This window comes from Megalobrama amblycephala, linkage group LG18, assembly GCF_018812025.1.
Source record: "Megalobrama amblycephala isolate DHTTF-2021 linkage group LG18, ASM1881202v1, whole genome shotgun sequence".
Classification (NCBI taxonomy): Eukaryota; Metazoa; Chordata; class Actinopteri; order Cypriniformes; family Xenocyprididae; genus Megalobrama; species Megalobrama amblycephala.
This window is the reverse complement of record NC_063061.1, coordinates 26,456,816-26,478,669: the sequence shown is the minus strand read 5'-3', so window position 1 is coordinate 26,478,669 and position 21,854 is coordinate 26,456,816. Positions and strand designations below refer to the sequence as shown.

General features: G+C 37.7%; 1 protein-coding gene across 1 annotated transcript in view; it reads right to left on the bottom strand.

Moving 5' to 3' along the window:
• Positions 1–21,854, bottom strand: part of pafah1b1b (platelet-activating factor acetylhydrolase 1b, regulatory subunit 1b) — a 35,749-nt gene that overhangs the window by 2,685 nt on the left and 11,210 nt on the right. Inside the window, exons 3-9 of the mRNA XM_048165191.1 lie at positions 4,484–4,568; positions 4,317–4,391; positions 3,988–4,194; positions 2,220–2,388; positions 1,206–1,308; positions 736–964; positions 514–615 (exon numbers count right to left, since the gene is read on the bottom strand). Coding sequence (XP_048021148.1) covers positions 514–615; positions 736–964; positions 1,206–1,308; positions 2,220–2,388; positions 3,988–4,194; positions 4,317–4,391; positions 4,484–4,568 — 970 coding nt within the window. The remainder of the gene's footprint in view (positions 1–513; positions 616–735; positions 965–1,205; positions 1,309–2,219; positions 2,389–3,987; positions 4,195–4,316; positions 4,392–4,483; positions 4,569–21,854) is intronic.

Below are 21,854 nucleotides of genomic sequence, written 5' to 3'. Positions count from 1 at the left end.
AAATGTCCTGCTTTGGTAAATCATAATTATGACAAAGACAAGTCAAAAATAATTTTATACTAAGATACAGTAAAAATTATCACATTAAATAATTACAACATTACATTATTTATAATTATGACTTAAGCACATCAACTTTTTATCTCAGAATTATGACAGAAGGTGCAGTTGCATTTACCATTGTTCTGTGAATTTTCACAGACAATCAGGAATTAGGGCTTCCCCAGACTAAGTCGACTAGTAGTCGTTCATTTAAGCCATTAGTTGACTAAATCGCACATATATATTAATTTAATTACTTAAATATATACTGGGGGAATGCTAAACCATAATGAGCTTTTAATATATTAAAAGCTTGCTTAAAGCTTACCGCAAAGCACCAGCAAAAGTAATGATTATGAATGTGTTGGGAAAAAAATAGCAAGGAGACATTTTAAATATTTATTAATGAACCTTTAGAGAGAAATGTATGCTGTTATGAAATGTATGCAATATATGCTGAGTTCTACTCACCAGTGTCATAAGGCACATGCCAGTACTTATGTCCCACATTTTAATGGTCTTGTCTCTGGATCCAGATAACAGGAATGGCCCAGGCTTTCCACTCTTCTTGTTCTGCAAGAAGAGAGTTAACATGACAAATTAGTAACAGAATACAATGTCTTTCATGATGAAGAAAAGGGGAAAAGAGGCAGTAAAAATGCCAGTAATCTCCCATCAATGAACACAATGTACCTCAGAGCCTGTAGCCTCAGATATGGTAGGGTGTGCGCTCTCAGGGGCCCAGGAGATGCACTCCACCACATGCTCGTGCTCCCGCAGCTCCGCCTTGCACTCTTTGGTGGCCACCACCCACACGCGTACCGTCTGGTCATTAGAGCAGCTAGCCAACAGTGTGCCGTCTTGATTGGGCCGGACCATACGCACCCACTCCCTGTGACCCGTGAATGTCTTCACACAGTAACTGAGGCAAGACAGAGAGAATCATTATACATTCACACTCACATACTTTCAGAATGTTTTGTCCTGCTTTGAAAAAAATGACAAATTTTTTCATTAAAAAGAAATTTCCATAACCATTTCTTGAGGCAATAACATGGCAAAAACTACAAGTTATTCAGAGCTTAACATGTGACTCATTGAAATCCGCGAAAAGTACAATATTAAAAACAATTATTCGCACAATGTGCTTCATTATTACTCACCCAGTGGCCACTTCCCACATTTTCATGGTCTTATCCCTGGAAGCAGACACTATGTGATCCCCGTTGGGCATGATGGCAACTGACGACACATTGTGATCATGTCCTGAGGATGGGAGGAAGTTGAATGCAATATAAGGTATGAGGAACAGCTTAGTTACAGTTAGTTTCAAGCAACTGGATTTTTGACTTAGATAAACATCCTGTGTACAGAAAAAATTATTTGAATCTTAATTCTAAGGTAAGTTACTGACCGATGTAAAGGACAGAATTTACAGCATATGATTAAAACAGGCACCTTTGTTATCCGAGTGAGAGATTAAAGCTGTCAGCCTGGTTAATCCTGCCCCCAAACAAACCTTTACCCCTCCCCCCAGACCATCAGGTCCTGACTGAGTCTCATGGCGCTTTTCCAATGCGTGGAACGACTTGGCTCGGCTTGGTTCGGTTCAGCACGGCTCGTTTACTTTCAGTTTGCTTTTCCACTGCAGTTTAGTACCGCTTCAAAGTGGGTGGGATTATTACCTGATCGTTATAGTTGCGCCGCCTTTACTGCTGTGGATCCACTCCTTGGCAACCAACGAGTCTGCACCTCATCTACTGAACACGACAATACAGCCATTTCTTTTTTCAGGTTTGTGCGACGATCATTTAAATGAAATTACTGACTATTTAAATCCAATGACACTGGTAGTGACGATTCTTTCTGACCAATCAGTGATCTGCAGTGTTTACAAGTCACATTTAGTATCGGTTCGGCATGCTTGGAACCTCAACCGAGGTGGTACTATTTAAGCAAGCCATTCCGTTCCATACCGAGCCATCCCTTGCAGTGGAAAAGTGGCAAAAAGTGATCCGTACCGAACCGCACCATGCCGTCAGTGTCCAGAGAGAGGAATCTCCAGCACACTAATAAGTTAAGCCTATATTGGTCAAAGGCCATTCAAGGAAGTTCCTCCACCAAACAGTAGATTTGAATAATGGTAATTATGTGGTAGCAAAGCAGGAAATGTGTACCATGCATGGTCTTGATGCACTCAAAGCCCTGGAAGTCCCAGAGTTTGATGGTCATGTCTGCGGAGCAAGAAGCCAGCAGCTTTCCAGTCTGGTCAAAGGAGATGTCCTGCACTGAATCAGTGTGACCCTTCAGGGTCCGCTCGAAATCTCCAGCCTCATAGTCCCAAACCTACACAACAACAGAATGGGACAAACATGCACACTTTATTCAAAGTGATTTAAAATACTGTTACACAATTTCAAAAACAGTTTGTGCAGCTTGAGTAAAACAACTGAGTGCTCTGGTGCAACACACCAGAACAGCACATAGAATTAATTTTTAGAATCAAACTACACTAATACAATTCTGGACAAAACCCAATAAAATAAAAATTATAATAAATAATAAAAATTATAATAAATAATAAACATACTATAAATATATTACAAAATATAGAATAAATATTCAATATAACTGAATTATTAAATTAACTGTGATGTTCGATAACTGATATGATTACTACTGTGAAAACTATACAAAGCATGTTTCCAATTAGTTTTTCTAAATAAAACACTACACTACCATTCAAACATTTGGGGTCAGAAATACTTTTCAATGTTTCTGAAAGAAGATTCTTATACTCACCAAGGCTGCAATTATTTGATCAAAAACACAGTAAAAACAAGTATTATTGTTAATTATAATTATTAATACAAAATAACTTTTCTATTTTAATGTATTTTAAAATGTAATTTATTCCTGTGATTGCAAAGCTTCAGTATTACATGATCCTTCTCTAATCATTCTAATATGCTGATTTGCTGCTTAAGAAATATTTATTGTTATCAATGCTGAAAATGGTTATGCTGCCTAATATTTTGTTATTTTTTTGTAAAAATGTAAAAGTGTTTACCTTTACTTTTGATCAATTCAATGTGTCCTTGCTAAATAAAAGTATTAATTTCTTAAAAAAAAAAAAAAAAAAAAAAATTCTGATCCCAAACGTTCAAATGATTGTGTATATGGAATGATAAAAAGAACAATGAATGTACATAAGTGAACCATATTGGTCAGGACATGACTTTTTGCATCGTTCATGACAATGCAAGCTGCACTGCTCACAGTGTCTTAATGCAATGCAGGAAAATTTCCCAGAAACACCAAACTGCACAGCGTCATATACACAAGACAAGTCTTAACACGGACTTGTCAACTACTTTTTTTGGACAACTAGTATAACCAAGTAGTTGTCAAGGTCTATTTCACACAAGTGTGCCAAACTAGAATGTTAAAAGTACAGTACCAAAGATTAATATTAGCAGGTTTTAAATCCTGCACAGAAAAACTGCTTCAACTACAAATAAGACCTGCAAACAGCAGCAGGTTAGACAACAAAGAACATTGAGCAGATCTATGAATCTATGAAGAAGAAAAAAAAAAAAAGATGCAAAATGTCTCTAGCAGTCTAGTTGTGATATTTATTAGTGATCTATAGATGTCTTGACATGGGAAAAGGCACAAAGAAACGAATAAAGAAAAGCAGACTAAGAACGTTTATAACTGCACTGCCTGGTGTCCAGAGAACCACTCACTGCACCGTTGCCCTGGGAAACCAGAGCATCACGATTTCTCCATGGAGATAGTCAGTTACTCAGCAGAAAAGAATGAGAGCAGATGGATTTGAAAACTGAAAATATAGCATATGCATACATCCTTGTACAACCTATCAAAGTCAAAATATCTGATGCATAAAAAAAACAAAAACAAACAAACAAACAAAAAAAAAACCTTTATAGTGGCGTCCTCTGAGGCAGAGACCATGAGGCTAAACACAGGGTGGAAGATGACTCGTGTGACAGGGCTTCTGTGACCGCTGAGGGCGTACTTCTCAGGCGGGCGTGGGATCCACTCTTTGGGGTCTCGTTTCTGTGCCACAGGGCCTCCTAAAGTGATCTCCTCCTTAGCTTCATTCAGTTTAGACTCCAACTCCATAACCTAACAAAAAACAAGAAAAACTGGGGTTACAAGGGTGTATATTTTAGAAAACAGACATCTGGGCAATTTTAGAAATATTACCTTGTTTTTTACTGGAAAAAGAAATGATATACTATACTGACCTTTTTTTGTAATCTTATGACTGAAGTCCATTTCTTTTCCAAAAGGCCTGCATACTTCTTATCCAACTCTTCATTCTGAAATAATTATAAGTGAGAATGTGACTTACACTAACACATCAAATGCGACTGTTTTATTTTAAAGCTTATAGGTGAAAAAGTGTTACTACCATATCCAACTCTGCCTCCTTCTTAAAAACAGAATATGCCTCTTCGTAGCCATTAGATCTCAGATAATCTGCTATCGCTCGATTTCTGAAAGGCAAAGATAGGACTTTATTAGACAAACAGATGTGCGATCATGCAGTTAAACCCTATTAAAAACTCCCAGACAGTATCAGTGTGTGATCATCACCGAATTCAATTTAAATTTAATGCATGTATGGTAAATGATCAATAATCAGACTGGATTTAATCACATTAGCAGTGACATAGAGATGCTAATATGTAGCAGATCACATAACTGCAGAACCATGCAAATGTTGTTAGGAACATCATTGGGCTGTTGCATGAAGCCGGTTTCAGTTGCTACCCAGGTAGGTTTGAGATTAGTTTGAGCAAACTCTGGTTTTTCAGGCTCAAGAAAGTGGATTGATTTTTTTAGCGGATTTCATTGTCATGGTAAGTTACGCTACATGGCTAACCTGCTCTGGAGCAGGTTTTATTCAGGGTTAGAAATCGCAGACCAAAACTTGACCAATCAGCTCAGAGGGCATGTCCACACGGAGACGAGTTTAGCTGTATACGCAAAAATTGTGTCTCGTATAGGCGTTTCATCCAGATGGATCCGGCATTTTCAGAACGTGAAACCACTATTTTTTGAAACCGGGTCCCAGAGTGGATAAATCTGAAAATGATGCCCTTGCATTTTTGTGTGTACAGCCAATCCGTATATTTTGTGAAACGATGATGTCATCACCCCACGTTGTCGACCCTAGTCAGACACCGCTAACAGCACAAAACAGCAACAGCAACAGCAGACTACATGCTTGTGTTCATGCTGCAGAAGCTTACTGAAGTAAAGCTTTATTTCTAAGATTTACTAAAGTTTGTATACAGCGCTTAAGGTTTATGCGCATGCCCCAAGTCTTATTCTCCATTTTTAGTGTATCCCTGTGGCAGAATTACAGCACCACATACTGATCTGGCATGTATACTTCATTGTTTTGAGTCGGTTTCAGTGGTTTTGTGTGTACGCAGATACTTCTTAAGACGAGGGGAAAAAAAAAAAAGATCGGATAGGGAAAGCTCTGGCTTCATGTGGATGTAGCCTCAGTAAAGTGACATATCTGATGCAATAAAGCCACTCCCCCTGTATCTCTCGCTCCAAATTAAAACAGTTTAGAGTAAAAGAATTTGAGAGACAAAAGTGCCTATCTTTTGCTGCTAATTATTTATTATTATATTAATTGCAACTGTGTATAATTCATATAATATATTACTATATTATAATTATTATATTCATTTACTATTAATATTAAACTTTGCTTTTAAATTAATATAAATATATATAAATGCAAGCTTTAAAGGATTAGTTCACTTTAAAATGAAAATTACCCCAAGATTTACTCACCCTCAAGTCATCCTAGGTATATTTGACTTTCTTCCTTCTGATGAACACAATCAGAGTTCTATTAATAAATATCCTGACCAAGCTTTATAATGGCAGTGAACGGGACCAAGAGTATGAAGCTCAAGAAAGTGCATCCATCCATCATAAACGTACTCCACAAGGCTCCGGGGGCTAAATAAAGGCCTTCTGAAGCGAAGCGATGCGTTCATATAAGTAAAAATATCTAGCTTCGCTAGACTGCCTTCAGTATTCAACTTACGAAGAAAGTGTAACACCTCTCGAAGTTCTAATCGCTTACGTAACGTCAGGAGTAGGGTTGCAAAGGGGCGGAAAGTTTCCGGTAAATTTCTGGTAAATTTCCGGAAACTTTCCACGGAAACTTAAGCTGGGGAATTTTGGAAATATTCCAAATTGGAAACTTTACAGGAATTTATGGGAATTTACGGGAATTTATTGGAAATTTTGGGAAATTTATTTAAATTTATAATATTTATATAAAAAGTATCATATAAAAACAAATAAAAAAATGTTTAATTTTGTTTGGTCATAACATGAAATAACAGTTATTTATTTTTCGCATTCAATTAATTCTAATTTAGTAAATATGTAAAATAAATATATTTTTATTGCAGCAATTGTTATGTGTTATTTATTTCAGTGTCACATGATTCTTCAGAAATCATTCTAATATTCTGATCTGATACTCAGTTTTTAACATTGTTGGAAACAGTTGTGCTGCTGAATATTTTTTGGAACCTGTAATACTATTTTCAGGATTCACTGATTAACAAAAAGTTAAGACGACAGAATTTATTCAAAATCTTTTCTAACAATATCACTTTAATATCACTTTTTGTTTATCAATCTGACACATCCTTGAATAAAAGTAATCAACTGACCCCCCAAATTTTGAATGGTAGTGTATATTGTAACAAAAGATTTCTATTAAAAAATTCTGTTCTTTAAATTTTTATAGAATCCTGAAAAAGTATCACAGGTTATAAAAAATATTAAGCAGCACAACTGTTTCAAACATTGATAACTGAAGGATCATGTGACACTGAAGACTGGAGTAATGATGCTGAAATCAGCTTTATCACAGGAATAAATTATATTTTTATGTATATCAAAATAGAGAACCATTATTTTAAATTGTATTGATGTTTCACAATATTACTGTTTTTTTCTGTATTTCTGATCAAATGTGCATGTTATGGACTGGGGGAATGCACAGAGCATGCAGGGGGCGTGGCCTCAATAGCCCTGCAATAAGTCATGTGACTGTGATTGAGGAATGTGCAGGGTAAAAATTGAACTAAAATTGCATTAAATATGGTTGTTTAACCAAAACTATGCAGCAAGATGTTCTTTTCAACTACATTTAAGTACCCTGTTATAGGCTAACCTGTAATTTTGCAAATTCTCTGTTTATTCCCATTAATTCCCGTTAATTCCCATATATTCCCGTTAATTCCCATTTATTCCCGTTAATTCCCATGGAAAGTTTCCAGCTTTGAAAATTCCCGGAATTTTGCAACCCTAGTCAGGAGTGTCCAAACTTTTTTAAAAGGGGGCCAGATTCGATGTCGTGGACACATCTGGGGGCCAGTTCCTTTTCTAATATATTATATATATATATATATAGCTATGGAAAAAATTAAGAGACCACTCCAAGTTCAGAAATCAATGTTAAGTGGTCTCTTAATTTTTTCCATAGCTGTATATATATATCATAGGTGTGATTGGCAAAGGACAAAAAAGCAGGAAACTATACGGTGCACTTACCATGGGGGCGGGGCTTTGTTATGGGGGAGGGGCTTACAGAGGGGCGTGGCTTGTTTTTGTACTGTTTTTTTATGATAAAGTTATGTAAAATAACTGCTCAGTGCTGCAAAACAGACAACTCTGCTAATGCTAACTTAATTCTATATAAACTATTAGGGGTGTGACGAGACAGGTATCTCACGAGACGACTCGAGATTGAGTTCACGAGACGAGACAAGATAGCGAAATACACGACTAGAAAAAATATTCTGCAGGTGTATTTGAAATGTTTTAACTAATCATCTTGTAATGAATGTCATTTCAGTTCTACTTTCTGAGTATGAATTATCATATGTGGTAAAAGACAACAATACTCAAGTTAGTACTGTAAAAGGTTTTGCCACTAACTCAACTGACTGACTTCTCTTCTGTATGATTTCAGTCTCTTCAGACCTTACTGTACATGAGTTATGAGCTTCTACAACTTTTGACCTCCTAACTGAACTCCTTTCCACAAACTGATCATATAATAAAAACAGTATAAATAAAAATGGTAACACTTTACAATAAGATCTCATTTATTAACATTAATGTATTAACCAACATCAACTAACAATGAGCAATATCTTTGCTGCAGTATTTATTAATCTTTGTTTATGTTAGTTAATAAAAATAGTCATTCATTGTTAGTTCATGATAGTTCACAGTGCATTAACTAATGTTAACAAATGAAACCTTACTGTTTGTGCTTAATAAGATTAAGAGAAACCTGTTATTCATTTTTATGCTAACATTTTACAATAAATGCAACCATAATCGCACTCTCTCAATATTCAAAGTGCAAATAAGACCACATTTTTCTTTGATACAGAGCTAAGAGATGGTTACAACTACACTGCCCAGCCTAAAATAGCTTTCATATTGAGAGATATCTGTATTTGTCAGGGAGCCGCTTTCAAAATGCAGGGTATTGAAATCGCGTTTGAATGAGCGCTCGCGTTTACTTTCACTTTCGTGATCGTGCGTACTCTGTGAATGTGGAGCGGCGGCGACCGTTATCCAACTGAATTAAATGTTTTTTTTATTTAAATACAAAGCAAAACGACAGTGGAGGCGTAATGTAAACGTAGCAGTGGCATATTCTTTCCTAATCATCCTAACACTCTGTCATGGCAACATCACGAGACTACTTTTCGCCTCGACGAGAAATCTCGTCACACTTTAGTCTCGCTCGTCACACCCCTATAAACTATATAACAGCATAGGCCTATTAGTTACTAGCCTAAACTGGACGGAGACACGTAGCGCCCTGTAACTCACTGACCTGCCTGCGTTTACAATTCACACGGTGCAGATGGGAGGGAGAACGACTGACTACACAGTTTATGGGTATAAATTGTGTATTTCCCTCACAATTGTCACAAAAACTCACTAGTCTGTACACTGTCTGGTCTCTCTGCGCGTTGCTTTGCGAGATCATGGCGCGATTTTTTTTCCCTCACTGTGTGCGCGCATTCATAACGGTGCGCGTACACTTTGAACTTCAATCGTGACAAATGATTGGACTACTTGCGGAGTGACATGACGACATGAATCAGAGGCACAAAAAACGTTGACAGCGGTGAGCGGTCATTATGTTTACCAATACTCGACCCATTGCAACCGCCGCAATTTTTCGCTATTGTCCTTGCTTGCTTACCTAGTCTGATGATTCAGCTGTGCACAGATCCAGACGTTAATACTGCCTTTGTGTAATGCCTTGAACATGGGCTGGCATATGCAAATATTGGGGTCGTACATATTAATGATCCAGACTGTTACGTAACAGTCAGTGTTATGTTGAGATTCGCCTGTTTTCCGGAGGTCTTTTAAACAAATGCGATTTACATAAGGAGGAGGAAGCAATGGAGTTTGAAACTCAACAGGGAACACAGTACTGTCGGCCAGATAGCAACAATTCGAAAGTAGAGGATAAAAAAAATTCCTTGTATCATTCACAGTATTGGTATCTTTATTTAGCTCTTTTTTTTCTTTGTAGATATTTTCTATACCCGGTATCGTAATCACAAACAGTTTACTTGCCATTGTTATCACTTTCCTTGCTGATTTGATGATTTGCAATAATTTTGTCTGAACTACATTGTTATAAAGAGTGTACTTCCATCTCTTAATGAATGGAGACTGGGAAAAAACAGAGTAGGGAAGTAACCAAAACACAGTGCCCTGGTTGTCATAGACACCTGTCAACGAGGATGGAAAAAGTCTCAAATGACACAGCAGGAAATGCCAAAATGGAAGACAGAGCACTTTCACTCCATCTCTCGACACATACACAGCCTCTCCTTTTCTCTTCCTGTGCTTCATTATGTAAATGAGTGTTTCACCTCTTCAGATGAGGGTGAATATTTCATGAGCTGACCAGTGGGTTAAAATTAGATAGTGATGTCAGCACCTTCGAGACTAGACTTAGTGACTTCTCTGAAGGAAACTGAACAGAACACAAGCAGTCCAGTAACCAAAAGCAAAAACTGGATTCAAAGAACAGCCACCTGATGACAATTTTCATGTAAAAATAGCCAACTGAACCAGGCATTAAGTTTCTTAATACATCCACTATCTTCCACAATCTACTTTGCATCTGCTACAATGCAAAATGTGTAATTTTCAGTGCCGATGTTAACAAACGGCAGTGTTCACATAGAAAGCATGAGCAGTGTCGCGCTTTTGATGTGAACACTCATATTCGATTTGTCAACACTATCTGCTGGCAGATAGCTGCTGCCATAGTTGTGTGCTAAACTGTTTGTATACTGTGCTGCTCTCGTAGTTGAATTGCACTTTTTTGTTCCGATGACAGTTATTAACAAACAGTTTGAAAATTGATTTTGAAATTATTCTCAAATTTCTAAATCGGTAGTAGATACAATCACGATTCACACGTGAATTAAATTTTCCCCCCCCGCCTCTAGTAAAAAATGACCCTGGAAATTAATTTAGGAGGGAAAATTATCACTCCATAATGGAAATGTTAAAGGGGGGTCTAATGCTATTTCATGCATTCTGACTTATTTACACTGTTAAAGAGCTGGATTCTCATGCTAAACATGGCCAAAGTTTAAAAAAAACTGTGCCAAAAATACTCTTCAGATTTCTTAAAGTTTTTTTTCGAGCATGGCCCTATGAGCGTTATGTAATAAAGGGCAGAATTCCTTGTACAGGCACTTCTTCCGGAAGAGTGCGCGTGCACACATCGACCAGAGTAAGAGAGCAAGAGCACGCCCATCAACGTGCTTCATTCGGGTTACGGAAGTCATCGGCAGCCTGCACAGGACTTGCACGATAAAAAGATCTGTCACTTTGTTTTTAGACTACGAAATTAACAATGTCACCAAAGAAGTGTTTTTGGTTGTGAGGGAAAGATAACCTTGCTTCCCAAAGAACCCAGCATTAAGTGAACAGTGGAGCTGAGAGATTTGTGCTCACGCATTGCACTGATGTGCTCTCGATAGGACTGGATGATTATGGCCTAAAATCAAAACCTTTGATTACGATTAATGAACAATTATTTTGTTTCTGTTTTTTTTCCCCCACTTATAAGGTTTGTACTGTAAATTTACTTGACTATTAAAAGGTAGGATATTTTTTCCTAATAAAAGAGTGCTCTGACATAACAGCTCACTTTCAGCAGTTATTTTATCTATGGTTCATAACATTTCTTACAGATTTCTGCTCGTTGTAAATCAGAAAGATAAATTAGCACAGTACCAGTACATAATGAGAGCGATTGCATGTGTGAATTAGTCATACCATCTCTCTATTAATTGTGAAGCTGTGGGTTGAAATAGTTACTTCAAAAGTAGAAAAACATATGCTATTAATAACTTTAAAGTTTCTAAGCTACTTTGGTGATAAATCACAGGACAGCGCTGACAACTAGTTTCTGCTCCTCAGTGCACGCGATCTTCACGTTTTGTGCAGCTAACATTACTGTTTTTATGAGTCTTCATGCCACAATGCAGCTGCACAAGCACGGTAGCTCGATATAATAATACACATCTGATCGTCTAAATCGCTTGAATGTCTAAACTGGATAACCTTAAAACATACAACTGACAAAGTTTAGTGAAGACGCAAGGCTCACCGGTCAAGCGCCGTGTCTGTGTGTTGACTGGACAGGGCGGAGTCACGTGGCTAGTATGTTTTTAAGTGGGAAGTATTAACAGGAAAAAAAAACAACGAAATAACCGACATGGTAAAATTACGCCGGTTAGAGGTTCTAAAGTCTGGTTTTGATTACTTTTCTATTAATCGTCCAGCCCTAGCTCTTGATATTTGTCATTAAAATAACCAATAGAAACTGCCTTAAATTAACTATCAAAATAAGGATAAAGTTGTGTGTGATAGTTGGGGAATATCTCGTGTTTTTCTGTGGCTGCTTGAGCCCTCAGGATCGGTGCAAATGGTTTTATAAATAAGGGCCAGTTCAACACTGGACTTACAGATCATTTGAAATTGAAAGATGGAGCGGTTACAGCGATAATGATCCCGGTCATGAGTCGGAACCACAGGTGGCGAGTAATACCAAAGCCACTGGAAGGCAAGCCTGCAACCTTTAGTCAAAAAAGCGTAATGGCTAAAGCTAACAGGCCTCGACAGCCTGTTCGCTAATCTTCAGCACGTTTTACACTAAACAATACTTTTGTTGGGAACTATATGAGAACTATAGATTTTAGCTTGATAAAATTTTTTTTTTTTTTAAGAGAAGGCAGACTAGTGAATGTTGCGACAGGTAGGACTCATTTACGGCATTACCAACAGCAAATGTGCTGCATTACTGTTTAACAGATACAACAACAGATGTTGTGTAAAAGCTACTGGAAGGCAAGTCTGCAACCTTTAGCCAAAAAACTAATGCTAAGGCTCCGGCTATGGTGGTACGCAGGGAAGGAGTTTTGAACGGCGGACACTGATGTCACTGCCATTACACAATAGGCTGAGAGGTGCTGCACGTGATTAAGTTAGCCGTTACGCTTTCTCCAATGGTAAGAGATCTCAGACCTAGAGGGCTGCATTGGGTTTGGGCTCCCGCGGGACCCAACGCAAAACTCGCGGGAGCGGGCGGTTTTACCTTTGCTGCGGGCGGGAGTGGGCGGTCAGAAAACTTTGCGGGAGACCCGCGGGAAACGGTGGGATTTGGCGTGTAATAGAAATGGAGTCAACAAATGAAGTTGAGAAGAAAATTAAAGCGGCTCTTTACTTGACAAAAGCAAAGCAAGAAAAAGCAGACACTTGGAAACAATTCTTAAAATTCGCACGTTTTATTTTGAGCATTCTCGCATGATCTAGTGCACCGTCAGAGAGGGCATTCAGTGTGTGTGGGCAGAACATGGAAGAAAGACGCACAAGTCTGCGACCGCAGTCAGTCAGCAATATACTTTCCCTTCATAGTAATATGGAGTAAGCAATGCAAGGCCCAGTGATCATTCGTTTAAGTAGGCTACGTTATTTTTATTTATTTATTAGTATTATTTATTTTCTTTGCAATAGCCTGTTAAGCAAGGTATTCCATTTAATTTATTTATTTCATTTTGTATTTAATTTGTTTAAAGTATATCTATGTGTTTATTTAATAAGTTAAAGTTATTTCGTATTGTGCTTGGCTTATTTACTTAAACTGTTATTTAAACTGCTTGTTTAGTTAATCGTTCGGTGAGTGTGTATGCAGTAGCCATTTAAAAACTGAGGTGCCGCTAGTTGTGGTTTTGTTAACGGTTAATGTTTTATAACGCTAATAAAAAAATACCCAATGATTTTATCACGTGTGGTGCTTTGGTTTTGCGGCTACTTCATCTTATTTAAACAAAATCATGTTTAAAGTCTGGTATTCTGGATGTTAATTTGACCGAATTTAGTCTGAGAGTATTTGTTTAGGCCTTTTTTTTTTTACAAGCTCTGAGAGAAAGTCTGCGGGAGTGGACACAAACTTTGCGGGCGCGGGCAAGAGTGGAACATGTGGGCTGCGGGAGCGGGCGGTCTTGGTCAGATATTCAGCGGGAGTGGGCGGGTGCGGGTTAAGGAAATCAGTCCCGCGCAGGGCTCTACTCAGACCCTCATCTCCCTATAATATACAATCTCTGGTAAATACTGCATCAAATGACTGTTTTGTTGGCAATAGGCTCCTAAGTGCATATAATGTAAACAACACAAATGTATTCATAAATTCATCATACCCTATAATACCCTATAATACCCTTGAATCATTATAGTGATTCAAAAGTTATCCAGGGATAATGCGATTGTGTATTAAGTGTTTAAATACATTTGTTTAGGTGACCATCGATAGCTTGCCGACGATCGCTACACAAAAGCTGCACGTGCTCATCACTCTTTAGCTTCGCCCACGGCACGCCTCCAGGAGCTCGGCTGTTTTCGGAAAGACTCGGTACAGCGTATGTCTTTAATAAAACCGAAGAATATTCGGACATAAGAAACATGCTATATTACTCTATAGGTAATCAAGATTAACATGAGTCACACATCCACATTGAAGCTTTGGGTGGGTTAGTTGACTTCCACTCCAATAATACTCTTCTTCTTGCTAGTAAGGTGGCAAAAGCAATACATTTTTTTTACCTTATTTGTCAATGAAACACCATGTTCTAGTACTTCAACACTGGGTATTATAAGTTAAAGGTCTCATTTAGTGTTTTAAATATGAATGTCCAATAGTCATTCAGCTTTTGACAAGCCCAGAACATGTGAAAAAGGTCTACCTTATCACCTTTGCATCGATCACACAAATCATCAACATTGGGGTACATTTTTGAAAGTCTGCATTTTATGTAATAGGCATGGTGGATAACTTTAAATTGTATAAGACTGAGGCGTGCACAAGAGGTTGATCCATTTACTCTATTCAAAGCCTCATCCCAAGTTTTGTCAGATATTTCAATTCCTATGTCATTTACCCATTCATCTCTAATTCTTTCAATTAAAACATTATTTGAGGACATAACCATCTTATATATTGTCACAATTTGACCTTTAAGAACAATAGGAGACCAGAATTTTATCCAATAGTGAAGTAGGTGGCACGTCAGGAAAAGTTGAGCTCTGAGCTTGAATAAAATGTCGGACTTGAAAGTAGCGAAATAGATTGGACTGAGACAAATGAAATTTCTCTGAAAGGTCTTTAAAACTGGAAAATGTGTTGTCTATATAAAAATCACTACACCTGGCTAAGCCTACTGTCTGCCACTGTGTATACGTGAAATCTATTTTACCAGCAGGGAATAAGTGGTTATTACAGAGAGGGCTAAGCATAGAAAAGTTGATGAGTTTATGCCTTTGTCTAAACTGTGACCATATTTTAAGCATAGAACATACAACTGGGCTTGAAGAGTACTTAGAGGGAGAAAATGGTAATTTCATTGTTATTAGAGCAGAAAGTGATGTAGAAATACAAGTATTTGCCTCTGCCTTACACCAGTCAACCTCAGGGGAATTATACCAACAAATAATTTTTTTGAAGATTTTCGGCCCAGTAGTAGCCCATAAAATTAGGAAGAGCTAAGCCTCCCTGGGCCCTTTGCCTTTCAAGGAGCTCCTTACGGATTCTAGGGTTCTGCACTATTATTGGGACATTTTGAACTGGATTTGATATGTATAACAGCAGGTCATCCGCATATAAAGAAACCCGGTGTTCCAACCCCATTCAATCAATGCCTTGTATAGACTGCAAGGATTTAAGCATAATGGAGAGTGCCTCTATCGCTAGTGCAAAAAGAAGGGAGCTTAAAGGGCAACCCTGCCTTGTGCCTCTTAGTATTGAAAAGAATTGGGAACATATTTTGTTTGTTATAACAGAGACCTTGGGATTAGAATACAGCAGTTGGACCCAGGATATGAATTTTGGGCCAAAACCAAATTTTAAAAAAATCCAAAAATACTGCAAATAGGTATCTCCACTCCACTCTATCAAATGCCTTCTCTGCATCCAGGGATACCACCACCTCTGGGACCTCCCTGGATGCAGGAGAATGCATAATACCAAGAAGCCTCCTTAGGTTAGTAAATGAGTGGCGACCCCTAATAAAGCCTGTCTGATCTGGAGATACTACTACTGGTATAACAGTATCAATTCTAGAGGCTAAAAGTTTGACGAGAATTTTAACATCAACATTTAGCAAAGAGATTGGCCTATAGGAACTGCACTCAAGTGGATCTTTTCAAGGCTACACCATTGAGGCAAAAGTGTAATGAATGCTTCTTTGAGAGATTGTGGCAATTTTGCATTCTTTAAAGAATTCTCTAACATTTTCAGGAGAAATGGATCTAATTTTGTAGCAAAAGCTTTATAAAATTCAACCAGGAGTTTTACCATTTTGCATTGCATTAATAGAGTCTATAATCTCTTGCAGATTGATTGGTTGTTCTAATCTTTCTTTTTGATCTGAATTAATTGTCTGGATATTCAGGACTTTCAAAAAGGCTGACATATCTGATATATCCCCAGGAAACTCTTAAGTATATAGGTTTGCATAATATTTTTTAAAGGTTTCGTTAATTTCTTTAGGATCCACTGTCAATTGTTGTGATGCATTGCGAATCTGTGGAATTAACCTGGAAGCTGATTGACACTTTATCTGATGTGATAATAAACAGCCTGTCTTTTCCCGTGTTCATAAAAAATTCCCTTTGGACCAAAGCAAATTTTGTTGAGTTTTTTAAATTGATACCTGATCATAATGTGCTTTAACTTCTACTCTCTTTTTAAGCAGTTCTTCAGAAGGGGATAATGAGAGTTGTTGGTCTAATTTTTCTATTGAATCAATTAGTTGTTGCAGTTTGCATTTTTTTAGTTTATTGGTGGATACAGAATAAAATATTATCACCTCTGATGACAACTTTAAATGTCTCCCATAAAATCAATGGTGATACCTCTTCTAAGTCATTTGTGAGCAAAAAAATAGCTATCACCACTGATATATGTCTGTGAAAATTTTTATCTGCCAAAAGGGTAGAGTTTAATCTCCAAGAAGGACGCTGTGTACAGTGCTGAATAAAACGTAAATCAAGAAGCAAAGGTGCATGATCTGATATTATAATTGCTGAATACTGAGTTTTTTCCACTTAAGGGAGGAGTGTCTTATTTATAAAAAATAATCTGTTCTTAAGAATGAGGAATGAACAGGGGAAAAAATAAGAGAATTCTTTCTTTTGCGGGAATAAAAATCTCCACGGATCCAAACAGCCCGTTTGTGTCATGAAAGTAGAGAGAGCTTGGGACATCTTAGATTGGTGTGTGGTTTTCGGATTCGAACAATCTAGAATTGGGTTAATAACACAATTTAGATCCCCACCAAAAATTAAACGGTGTGAGTTTAAGTTGGGTAAGAGTGAAATCATTTTATATATCATTTATCATTTTATTTTATATTAGGGCTGTAACGATATGCGATATGAAACCTAAATCGCGATACGCAGGTCCACGAACCTGTATCGCGATGTGAGAAGGCAGAATCGCGACACACCCCTTCCAACTCCCAGAGTTATCCTTCCTGTCCAGATCCAATGCTACCACATTTTTAAATTACTATAAGTATTAGGGGTGTAACGATTTATCGTATGGTGTGTCTCAATCAGCTCTCTAGTTCAGTAAGTGTTTCGGGCACACATTGAATCTTGCAAGCAGGTTTAAACGTTTCTCATGTAAGTCTCTTGCATGGTCGCGTGAGAAAAGTCGTGGCTTTCTTTCACCGCAGTGCACAGGAACAGCTGTGCTCACAGAAAAGCAAAAGACGCTTGCGATGCTTTGCTTTAAGAAGTTCTGTGGGGCAGTTCACATATTGCGTCTTTTCCGCGTGCAAGTCAGTTATTATTTTCAAATGTAGCCGCGCGGCAGGCGCGCTCATAATGGGATCAACGTGGTCGCGACGCGCATGCAATTCTCAACTTCTCAGAATGCCGCAAGCGCACCGCAGGTCGTGTGACAAGAATCAACCGATCAGCTATGGCCTTTCCGTAACAAAACATCAAAAGCTCAGCCGAACAGCTGATCATAGCTGTACATGGTGGTTTTTATATCTTATCTCCATCAATATATCTCGTAGTAAAACTAATGCAAGGGCTAGAAATCATTTATCCTTTGCAGAAACATCCTGATCCTCTTGGAGAGCTCAGTTCATGGTTGCATAGCAACGACCGACGCCACAGGAGCGCAAGCGCTTTGGAAAGAAGGAGAAGCGGTGCGGCCGCGCCTTCCACGCGTTTTTAGACGCGATATGTGAACGGTCCCTATTCATAATTCTAAGTTCATGTTAAATGTAACATTTTTTTTCAGTGACAGACAGCCCTATTCAACTGTTAATTTGAATACAGAAGGTTTTTATTAAAATTTTATATTTATTTATTTTATTGAAATGTGATCTTGTATGTACAACAAGGAAAATTATTGAAATTTGTTCATGTTTTTTTAATAAATCTTATTTGAATTTCAGTTTCATTTTGTTCAAAATATCGTGATACGTATCGTATCGTGAACTCCGTATCGAGAAACGTACGGTATCGTGACCTGAGCGTATCGTTACACCCCTATTTTATATATATATGAAATTAACATCATCCCAGTTGGGGGCATAAACACATACCAGGGCAACAGGGGTATGAAACAAATGACCAGTCACGATAACAAAACGTCCCTGAGGGTCTGAGATACACTTAGAAGCACAAAATTGAACGTTCTTATGTATTAGAATAGCTGTTCCACTTGCTTTACTGTTGAATAGTGAATGAAAGATTTGACCAATCCAGGGTTTTCTGAGTCTCATATGATCTGCTATCTGTAGATGTGTTTCTTGCAAAAATGCTATTTCAGTATTCAGATTTTTAAGATGAGCAAAGATACGAGCTCTTTTATTTGGCCCATTCATACCTTTAACATTCCAGCTAATGAGCCGAACAGTACACCCTCCCGTCCTATTTGTGTCACACATCAATCATTAGGTTATAAATAAAAAAAAAGACCACAATGAGTGACAAGTAGGTAAAGAGAATGAAAGAAAAAAAACAAAAAACGGACAAAACTCTTGGCGGTTACCATCCCAACCCTGAAGAAATGGAACTTTTCCTATATTTGCCTCGAGAACAGAGACAAATTGCAGGCCCCCGTTAACAAACCCCCAGTAATCCCTCCATTCACTTAAAACCATTCAAACCTCTAGGGGGCAACCCAACCTAATGAACAATTCTCAATGCGTCAAAACGCAATTGTGAATAAGTACTCAATGGAGTATCAGTCCATGTCGCAATTCCATCAGTTTGTTTGAGTTTAGATTTGAGCAACAAACCATTTACAAAAGTCACACAAAAAAAGTAGCAATAATAACAAGAAATCAAAAAAGAGAAATGATCAAAAAATTATACCTTTCAAATGATCCATCTCAAGAAAAGAAAAAAAAAGTTGTTTGAAAAGTCCTTGAAAAGTCCTTCAAAAGTCCTTGAAAAGTGCCAGGCAAATCTAAACATATATTCGTTGATCGTAGAACTGTTTCGCCTCCTCCGGTGTATTGAATATGAAGGGATCTTCATTAAAAGTCACCCTCAGGCGATCCGGGTAGAGCAACTGAAATCGTGCGCCCTTCTGGTAGAGTGATTGTTTGATGCCATTGAAAGAAGCGCGTTTTCTTGACAGGGTAGCGCTGAGATCTGGGTAGATTCTGACAGGATTCCCTTTGTACTTCATCTCATGCCGCCTTGCCCATCGTAGTAATTGCTCCTTTTCTTGAAACCGGTGAAAGCACACCACAAATGGACGTGGTTTACGGCCGTCCGCTGGCTTTTGACCGGGTGATCGATGCACTCTTTCAAGTGCTTTCAAAGACCTCCGTGCTCGTCATCTCTAACAACATCTCAGCATCTTCAATGCGGTCAAGGAGAGATGTGTTCTGTGTTTGCAAGGTTTTTATACAATTTTCGGCCGCTACCAACTTTTCAAAGTCCTCCCCAACCACGGATTCCGTCGCGGCCAAACGGCTTTGAAATCCATCCACGTGCATTTACGAAGCTTTGTAAAGGGCCAAAAGATTCCTGAATCAAGACAGAAATGTCTTCCCTAATACAATACGCTGTTTATTTAATTCAGAAATCAACTGGTCCATGGAGACCGATTTAAAAGTTTCTGTCTTGGCCTGTTTTTCGATATTGGAAGCAATGGCCATGACTGCCAGCTTACCAGCAATGCTAGCAGTAGCTCTCGTGGTCGGTGGAGCTGAAGGGTGGACTTGCTTCTGCTTAGAGTTACTCATAATTCATCCAGCAATGTTCTAAATAAATAAACCAACAATGACTGACACTATATGGCGTATAAAAGGCTTAGCTTAACAATGTGGTCGGGAGCCCTTCTTCCTTATACCTCACTCCTTCATGGCTATACCGGAAGTCGAGCTGTTGCATTCTAATCATTGGCCTCAACTGGTTAAGTCTTTGATGTATGTGAGTAATGTGGCTTTGGCTTAAAGGCTTCAGCAGTACAAGAGCCCAGAAATAACTTTCCTTCCAAACAAGGACACAATATCCAAATGTGCTCAAATTTTTGACAGAACTGCCCTTTCACCTATATCTCACCATCACTCTTTAAATCAATGAATGGGGAAATTCACAGATTTCCGGTGCACCCAAGATTACCCAAAGACCCCTGGTGCTACATGAAGCGTGGAGGACGCACAAGGATAGTCACGCAATTATGAACCCCTCCTCCACTCCTCAGTCATGAGGCTTTATGAAATATTAAAGCTAACTAGCTGTCGCAGGAAGCTCCCTGAGGCGCAGGCAGCCATGCTCTTCAACAGTGCAATGAACTGCACTTGATATCAGGTTTCACTAATTTTATTTGATCACATGTTGATATTTAAGCATTTAAGTATTTTGTGGAATATAAGTCTGGGGCCGTATTCACAAAACATCTTAAGGCTAAAAGTAGCTCCTAACTTGCCGATTTAGGAAAAACTCTTAAAAATAATGGCCGTGTCAGTCCTAATTTTAGGAGTCCTAAATTTTGCTCTAAGAGTATTTCACAAAGCATTTTAACACTAAAACTAACTCCTAAATCTGTGAAATGTTAGGAGTATTCAAGAGGACTCCTAAATCACTAAGACCAAATCACAAACAGTCCTAATTCACCCAAAGACACTGTAGCCTACACCATTGAGGCAATAGCGATAAAGCCTTAGGTGCTGAACCTTTTCTTCACAAATGCAATACATTTTGATTTATAGATTTGAATCTACGATGAGACGCCAAAAATAAATCTTTAACAAATAAATAAATAAATATTGTCTGATTACCTGTGGCAGTGGTTTTCATGAGTTCACATTTACAAAAAAAAAAAATAAATAAATAATAATAATAATAAAAAAAAAAAAAATAAAAATAAAAAAAAATATATATATATATATATATATATATATATATATATATATATATATATATATATATATATATATATATATATATATATATATATATATATATATATATATATATATATATATATATTTTTAGCCCAAACCCCAAGTTCTCCCCATATCCCCAGCCGAGAGTGAGGAGTGGGGTGGCGGAGGGATGCAGAAAACTGTCAAAGTAACTATGGGCGAGTCGGCTCTCGTCTGTGTATATATTAAGTACATGAGGTCCTGTTTATTTGTATAGTACTGTTGCTATGTCCACTCAAGTTAAAAACAAGATGGATACACCAATGCTACTTAATTGTTTTTTCTGCAATTACAATGCAATTCTAACCAAGTGAAACTTATTCATCTAATTTGTAAGATGGGAGCTGACACAGTCATTTGTAAATTGTAAGTTATTTTAGCTGTATATATATTAAGTACATGAGGCCATGTTTATTTGTATAGTACTGTTGCTATGTCCACTCAAGTTAAAAACAAGATGGATACACCAATGCTACTTAATTGTTTTTTCTGCAATTACAATGCAATTCTAACCAAGTGAAACTTATTCATCTAATTTGTAAGATGGGAGCTGACACAGTCATTTGTAAATTGTAAGTTATTTTAGCTGTATATATATTAAGTACATGAGGCCATGTTTATTTGTATAGTACTGTTGCTATGTCCACTCAAGTTAAAAACAAGATGGATACACCAATGCTACTTAATTGTTTTTTCTGCAATTACAATGCAATT